The sequence below is a fragment of the Arachis ipaensis genome, chromosome B04, assembly GCF_000816755.2.
Source record: "Arachis ipaensis cultivar K30076 chromosome B04, Araip1.1, whole genome shotgun sequence".
Lineage (NCBI taxonomy): Eukaryota > Viridiplantae > Streptophyta > Magnoliopsida > Fabales > Fabaceae > Arachis > Arachis ipaensis.
In genome coordinates this window covers 117354259-117362474 of record NC_029788.2, presented here as the reverse complement: position 1 = coordinate 117362474, position 8216 = coordinate 117354259, and the positions used below count along the sequence as shown (strand labels likewise).

General features: G+C 30.1%; 2 protein-coding genes across 2 annotated transcripts; one reads left to right on the top strand and one right to left on the bottom strand.

Annotated features, from left to right (window-relative positions):
* Positions 707-2981, top strand: LOC107634968 (60S ribosomal protein L7a-1). Its single transcript, XM_016338307.2, has 7 exons — positions 707-812; positions 949-999; positions 1094-1295; positions 1933-2102; positions 2202-2330; positions 2415-2507; positions 2603-2981. Exons 1-7 carry the CDS (start codon positions 810-812, stop codon positions 2732-2734), a joined length of 780 nt encoding a protein of 259 aa, XP_016193793.1. The 5' UTR covers positions 707-809; the 3' UTR covers positions 2735-2981.
* On the bottom strand, positions 5020-7369 carry LOC107634967 ((+)-neomenthol dehydrogenase). The gene is made up of 5 exons (XM_016338306.2): positions 7161-7369; positions 6418-6664; positions 5825-5866; positions 5564-5737; positions 5020-5455 (listed from the first exon to the last, which is right to left on the bottom strand). Exons 1-5 carry the CDS (start codon positions 7178-7180, stop codon positions 5078-5080), a joined length of 861 nt encoding a protein of 286 aa, XP_016193792.1. The 5' UTR covers positions 7181-7369; the 3' UTR covers positions 5020-5077.

Sequence of the window (8216 nt, the reverse complement as noted above, 5' to 3'; positions counted from 1 at the left end):
ATGAAATTGTGCGGATCGAATCGAATTTTCGGCCATATCCGATCCGATCCGCGCGGACACCTCTAAATAAGCCTATCTCTCTATACAAATCACAAAAAAAAAAGAAGACATAGGATCTCCTTGTCTCAATTTGTGCTATTACTAAAAGTTCTCCCACCTACTTTCATTCTAAAGGATAAACAGAGGTAACGAAAAGGTAATTTATAATAAATTGAATAGTATTTTTAAAAAAATTAAACCTACTTAAGGCTCTAAAAACTCTCTAATCCACTATATCATAAACTTTTTTAAGATCAATTTAAAAATTAAGACACATTTTTTTATTTGATTTTTCACATAAAATAAAAAATTTCTTGGACAATGATAATATTTTTTAAAATACCTCTACCAAAAATAAAATCACCTCAAAGCAGTCCCACCACCTCTTTCAAGTCAGGCGAAAACGATCCCTCTTTTTAATATCATATAAATAGATTTTTTAAATTTAATTGATTCTTTTTTATACTAAATCTTTTATTAAAGGGTAATATATTCAAGAAAAATAATAAATTATATATTATCAAATTGATAAATGTTTAATTAAATCAGACTTTATTTTGTTAATAATTTATAGTTTTATACTTATATTATCCTACGTCAAAATAAAAATAAAATAATAATTATAATTATTTATCTCTAATACCCCCCAAAGAAAAACTTTTTAAAAAGAACTCCTAATCCTTTTTATTTTCCGCAAAACCCTAAATTGCACATATATAGAGGTTCCGAATTCGCCTCCCCTTCCCTCCCCTCGCAGCACCACAGTAGCTATGGTGAGAACACTGAACTCACATTTTATCTTTCTCTCTCTTTTCTATTTCCACATCTGATGAATTGAACCCTAATCAGATCAATATTTTTTAGTTTTTTCTCATTCCATTTTCTGTCATTGTTCTTATTAATGATTAGGCCCCCAAAAGAGGTGTTAAAGCTCCGGTTCCAGCTGCCAAGAAGAAACCCGTACGTTTCAGTAACTAATTAACTTCATCGATTTCACATTCGCCATTTTCAAATTTATTATTTGAATTCCAATTATTATTGTTATTTGATTCAGGAGAAGGTTACGAATCCGCTGTTTGAGAAGCGGCCTAAGCAGTTTGGGATCGGTGGGGCGTTGCCGCCGAAGAGGGACCTGACGCGGTTCGTGAAGTGGCCGAAGACTGTTCAAATCCAAAGGAAGAAGAGAATCCTCAAGCAGAGGTTGAAGGTCCCTCCAGCTTTGAACCAGTTCACCAAAACCCTTGACAAGAACCTTGGTCAGTCATTAACTCAATCATTTTTCTATCTTTATTTCTCTGATGCATTATTGATTAATTTATTGGATACATATACATTACTATTGAATTATATGTTCTATTGTGAAGTGATTGTTTTGTGCACTATATCCATAAAGCCCCAGAGGTATTAGTAATTATTGAATGTGATGTTTTACCTCTTAGTCAAGGCAGAGAAAAGATTTTACCTGAAGTCGGAAAAGTAAAAAATAAAATCGTAACAAGATTTAAACATTAAAATCGTCTGACCTAGTAAAAATTATGTAAAATCGATTAACGCATTTAAAATTGTTATAACCGAAGATTTTAAAAATTAAATCGAGATTCTAGCTACTATGCCTCTTACCAAATTTTCATATGGAAATTCAGGAACTTTGATTTTGTGCCATTGTTGAATTTGTTAATCCTCTCATTCGCTTTGTGGCAAAATGTTAGCTTTTTGGACTGTGTAAGTTGCTTGTGAGAATATTTTGTTATTTTACTGTAGGTTTTGTTTTGATGTTCTCCATTTTATTTGCTTCCTGTTATATAAATTCCTCGGTTTTATGACAAGATGCACTTTAGTTTGCATTTCTCATATCATAAAGATCTCTTAATGCCTTTATAATGTCGCCTGTAGCAACAAGCCTGTTCAAGATACTACTCAAGTATAGGCCTGAGGATAAAGCAGAGAAGAAGGAGCGGCTTTTGAAAAGGGCTCAGGCTGAAACTGAGGGAAAAACTGTTGAGGCCAAGAAGCCAATTGTTGTGAAGTATGGCCTCAATCATGTTACCTACCTTATTGAGCAGGTTGTGTTCTGTATTAGTTAGCCCTATACAGTTGTAGTTCTTTTCCAGTGATTTCCCGTGATGTGACAAATGACTTGTTAATCTACGAGTTCCTTGCAGAACAAAGCACAGCTGGTTGTGATTGCTCATGATGTGGACCCGATTGAATTGGTTGTTTGGCTTCCTGCATTGTGCAGGAAGATGGAAATCCCATACTGCATTGTGAAGGGCAAGGCTCGCTTGGGATCAGTAAGTTTATGTTTGTATGTTGTTTCAACACCCTTAAGTAGCTCAAACTTTTTGACTCATTTAATCTATTTGTTTTTCCGACAGATTGTTCATAAGAAAACTGCTTCTGTTTTGTGCTTGACAAGCGTTAAGAATGAAGACAAATTGGAGTTCAGCAGAGTCCTTGAGGCTATCAAGGTGGAGACTGAATCAAGTTCATTTTATTTAGTTTTCTGCTGTTTTATTGTTCAGATCAATAGCTTGAGAGTATTTGTGTTTTGGTTTCTTTTCAGGCTAACTTCAATGACAAGTTTGACGAGTACAGGAAGAAGTGGGGTGGCGGTATCATGGGTTCCAAATCCCAAGCCAAAACCAAGGCAAAGGAAAGACTTCTTGCCAAAGAAGCTGCTCAAAGGATGTCTTAGGCTTCATATATTTTTGTTGGTTTAGGATTTTCATTTTTGTGTTTTAACTTCAATTCAAGGTTAGTTTTCGAAGATATGTTGCTGAATTGTCTCTACACAAATTTTGATTGTCTTGTGCATTTCATTGCTTTGTTCTTATTAGTTATTACTACCTTTTATTGTCCAAATTCTTAATACAAGACAAGGTCTAAACTTGAAACCGATGTCATTAGTCATTTCTTTATATTTCGATTTCTACCTTCCCTTAGTCCTCTTCTCTCATGGTTCCCTTTTATATAAATTTATGAAAACATATCTTAAATGATCCGTGATAATTACTCCAAATGATAATGAGATTTTCAGCAAACAAGAAATTTCCTTTCGGTCTTTGATTTTTATTTTTGTGAAACTGGTGGGTCTCATCAATGCTTTCTTTTTTTATTAACAGAATATATCTACTTAGCACACACACTTAAATTGTTGATTTGTCTCTTAAGTATAACTATGATCGATAGATGTTTTTTTTTTATTTGGTTGAGGATTTGGTTGTCTTTTTTGGAGATAATTGTTAGAGATTGATTAGGATTTTTTTATTTTTTATTTTTTATATTCATTAGTTAAATTTATTGGATAAAAATTGAGAAGGATTAGTGATTTTTAATTTTTAATTTAGGATAAACTACTAAAAATGTATTTAAATTATTTTGTTGCTGACAAAAATACCTTTAAATTTTATTATCAACAAAAATGTCTTTAAATGATTTAAAAATGTGACAAAATATTCAGATTTAATTAGATACTTGTTCTGTTAATGAAAAATCGTGATATGAAAAAGATAATAAAAAATAGAAAAAAAATGGAGAGATCAATTGATTAACTAAAATTTTTTTATTTATATTTTTTAACTAATTTTTTTAAAAAAGCTGACTGGTTTATTTAATTCTTTATCTTGGATGAGTCGAGTGTTGAAGTGGCATTTTTTAAGAAAATATTGGTGTCAAAACAATATTTATTATAAAAATGTCCATGCAGCGAGATTAGTAATTTGTTTAGGGATGAAAATGGGGTGAGCTTTCACATTATCCGATTTCAACCCGTCCTTATATAGACTTCACTCTACTGTTACCTATGAATAATAAAAAGGTAAAAATTTACATCCTATCCCATTCTTATAACCTTTTAAATTTTTTATTAACTTTTATACATACATATACCTCCACTCTGCCCTCCATTGGCTAGAGACGGATCAGAGATACCTCCAGATTGTATTTTCATTCCTAAACTTATTTGTGAGGACTCTATAATATAACAGAAAAAGTTCCTTTTTAAGAAAAACAAAACACAACAAAATATTTCTAAAAAATATTTAAGTTTGATTGTTCTTCTCGAAACAGAGGCAAAAAGAAATTAGGATTTTCTTTTCGTATTTTTGAAAGGAAATAAGATTTTTTTTCCCTCTCAGCTACAAATTTATCCATAAAAGTTTCATGAAATCTCACTCTATTCACAGTCACTTTGTCGGTTCTTCTTTCTAAGTATGCTGAAGCCTTAATTGTAATCTTAAGAGGAAAAAAATACAGTAAATACTCATGTGCTGTTGTGATTTGAGAGATGTTAGATAACAATTTTGTTAGACATATTAAATTACTTTATAATTTTTAACTTGTACTTTCATATAAAAATAAATGCACGTGAGTTTTCACCTAAAATACGATCCAAATAATTTAACAGTAATTCTCATAAAATGTACTTATACAGTTATATTTAAAATCTAACGATGAGTTTAATAAAGTTTATCAGAGAAGCATCTGTGATTTTAAAATATAAAAACTTCAATTTACGTTTGATAAATAAACAAACTATATACTTGTATTTATCAGTTTTTGNTAGTTCATCAAATTTGTAATTAGATTCTTATAATTTTTTTAATTAGATCTCTACACTATTTTTTATTTTGTAATTAGATTTTTTCTAATATAAAAAATGTTATAGTTGACTGTTAATGTTAGGGAAACAAAAAAGATAGAATTTACCTTATTTAACATTCATTAATTATTAAAGTAAATTCTGACTATTTTTTACTAATTTATTTTGATTACGAAACATTTTCGAACGGAATATATCTCCGCAAATTGAAGGTATCCATATTTAAGAACCTAATTAAATCTTTGACCACACATATATTGGGAGGAATATTTCATTAATTTTAATATTTTTGACATGAAAAAAATATAATTACAAAATTAAAAATAATATAAGAGCCCAATTAAAAATACAATAATATAAAATTCTAATTACAAATTTAGTAAAATTATAAGAACTAAAATAAAATAATTAAACCATTCTAAAATGATAAGTAATAATTTAAAAAGTTGACAATTCTTGCCTAATAAAGAAAAGGCCAGAAGGGGAACCATGAGATAGAAGTGCTAATCTGACAACACTTGCAGCACCTTCAGTGACAGATAAGATTCCAGTGTTCCTATTTATGTCTGTTTTCACAAAACCAGGGCAGAGACAATTGATGCACAAGTTTGGATGCTTCTTTGCCAGAATTCTTGTGTAAGAATTCAATGCTGCTTTTGATACTCTATTTGCAGATAACAAGGTTGGCCAGCCATTCCTTTCTATCAAACCTGCTTTGAAGTCTTCCATAAACTCCTTCAACACCTCATCTATTCTCTCTTCTGTTAGATTCTCATCATCATCTAGCACCCCTTTTGCCCATTTGTTTGATATGTGCTAACACCACCACCATAACACAATATCACCAATCACCAATCTCATTCAAATATAATGTAAAATAAAATTATCAATCAACACTCGAGAACGATTTTAATACAATTGTACCTTTAACAATCCTCCTCGCGAGGAAACATTAACGATAATAGGTGAATCGGATAACTTGAGAAGGGGTAGAAATGCCTCAGTTGTGTCCTTAGCACCATAGTAATTTGTCAATATGCACTTTTCAGCCATTTCATAAGTTTGAGTCAGTTCTTCCCAGATGATTGTTGCTTCCCCCTGCAGCATCCATTTATTATTATGAGAAACTCACACCATTTTTTTTTGAGACTTAATCACACATTTCAACAAAATATGAACACTGACCTTTTCATCTGGATTCACACCACTTATTCCTGCATTGTTCACCTGCACAACAATTTTGAACACATGATATAGGATAACAAAGTAGGGTTACTTTACTTCTAAGCTATATACCCTTTAATTTTTGGATTATCTTACACTGAATCACTGATTACTTGATTGGAAAGAAATAAAAGAATTTTTTAAAACAAGATATCAGGTGTAGCAGAAATTACTAACAGATCACTCGAGGTATAAAGAGTAGAGTGGAGTTGATTCTTTTTATTATTGATAATAATACCGGAGATAATAAGGGAATTAGCTTTAGCTTGTTTTTGTTTGTTCCTTTTTATTAGTTTTCTTATTCTACCTTATTGTGTCGAGCTTCTTTGTCTCAGGAAAAAAAAGCGGCCTAGTATACAAATATTGCCGCACCCAAAGAATGTAATATATGCAGCCTAATCTAATAATTACATGAGTGACTATTTTCATGACTTAAACTTGTGACTCTAAGATTACACGAAAACAACTCAACCATTACTCTAAGACTCTCCTTCTTTTCTCTCAAAAGAAAAAGTACAATTTAGTAAGTTGGTAGCAAGACAATAAATCCTTACCAATATATCAAGTCTCCCAAAGTGTGTGCTAACAAATTGTACCAAAGATGAAATGCTAACATGGTCAGTGACATCAAGCTGGTGAAGAACCACAAAGTCAGAGAGACCAAAATCTTTCAATTTTTCAATGGCTTCATTGCCTTTCTTCTCATCTCTTGCTGTGAGAACCACCTTGATTCCATTTGAGGCCAATTCCTTAACTGTCTCAAATCCTATCCCTCTGTTTGACCCTGTAACAACAGCATACCTAACACACACAAACCCTTCAAATGCTACACATTATGTGAACATATTTTTACTATAAAGTTTCGCATAATTTTTCTCTTAATGTGGGGTTAAACTTAAGGAAACAATGTATAAAACACATGTGTATGACTAATGCCATCTAAAAATAATATATACACACTAAAAATCAGCCATTTAAATAGTCGTTGTGTATTTATATACATGGATACACATTTTTTTAACTAAATAATTAGTTATTAAAAAAAAATCAAACTTGTAGTTGCAAAATACAAAAACTTTTTATAGTAAAATAATGTTTTTTTTATAAATACTAAATAAACATTTTTATATTTATGATTGATTTTGTTTGTACACGTACAATCATCACATAAATTGAAGTTTGTCACAGAAAAATAATGTCACCGAAAAAAAAGGTATGAATATCATGGCCTCAGAAAAGCTGAAGAAAACAAAGAGTCAACTAGTGTTGAGTAATGTAAGTAATAAAAATAGTATACCTTAGTTTTGCTTCTGCCATGGATGCTAAATGAACGGTGAACAAGACGACTAGGTAGGTATATATTGTATACTATAATGTTAATTATTGCCTTTCAAAAAGAAAAAAAGAAAAAAAAAAGAATAATTGGTTAGAAAATATAGTCAAAAGGAACTCAAAATTAAAGGATTTTCTTTTAGTTTAGTTGATGATGATAATGTGGTTTCATTCAAGTGTGGCCTATTTATAGAAGATAGAGTTGTACGTAATAGATGACATGTTTCTCTAGTAGCCACAAAACTTATAGGGAGACACAACACAAAGATCCAAAAGAATTTCACACCTAATCCTCTGATTATGACTAGTGTGTTTCAGAGAGTATTGTGAGTTTGCAGTTAGCAATAAGATGAAATAGCTCACTAAGCTTGACGAGTCCATGGTTTTTTATTTTTGTGCTCAAAGTGAGAGAGATGATTAAGAATTTTGTAACATCATAAATAGCACTTTCAACAATAAAGGATGGTTTAAGAACCCTGACTCTGGCAAATTCGTTGCTGTTTGATAAGGAAGAGCTTGCATTGTTCGTCTGTATTTCTCAGTTTCTCACCATATCTTAGAGAGTCATAAGAATTTATTATTTTTAGTTATTAATTAGTCATAAAAAAAAAGTTATAATAAACATATAAATTTTTAAAAAAATAATATAAAAAAAACAATTTTTTTATGATAAACACATAAATTCTTTAAGATAAACACACTTTTAAGAAAAATATAAAAAGCAAATATAAAAAGTTTTTTTTATGATAAACACAAAAGTTTTGTGATATAAACACATAATTTTTTTAAGATAAACACACAAATTTAAAAAAATATATATAAGAAGCAAACACATAATAATGTTACAATGATCACAGAAATTTTATGATGTAAATAGAAGCTTTTGAAGATAAACAATAAAATTTTTAAGAGAAATACAAGAAGAAAACAGAGAAAATTTTTAACTAAAAACTGAAATATTTTTTCATAAATATAAAATTTTTTAAAAGGGAATATAATAAGAAAATATATCTTTTTTTTA

Bases quoted from the DNA above. Each gene is read 5' to 3' on its own strand.
- LOC107634968 (XM_016338307.2), top strand. The intron at 1,000-1,093 runs GTACGTTTCAGT...TATTTGATTCAG, and splicing joins CAGCTGCCAAGAAGAAACCC to GAGAAGGTTACGAATCCGCT. The intron at 2,103-2,201 runs GTTGTGTTCTGT...AGTTCCTTGCAG, and splicing joins TTACCTACCTTATTGAGCAG to AACAAAGCACAGCTGGTTGT.
- LOC107634967 (XM_016338306.2), bottom strand. From the start codon at position 7,180: ATGGCAGAAGCAAAACTAAG. The intron at 6,665-7,160 runs GTATACTATTTT...TGTGTGTGTTAG, and splicing joins ATGGCAGAAGCAAAACTAAG to GTATGCTGTTGTTACAGGGT. The intron at 5,456-5,563 runs GTACAATTGTAT...TGGTGGTGTTAG, and splicing joins CGCGAGGAGGATTGTTAAAG to CACATATCAAACAAATGGGC.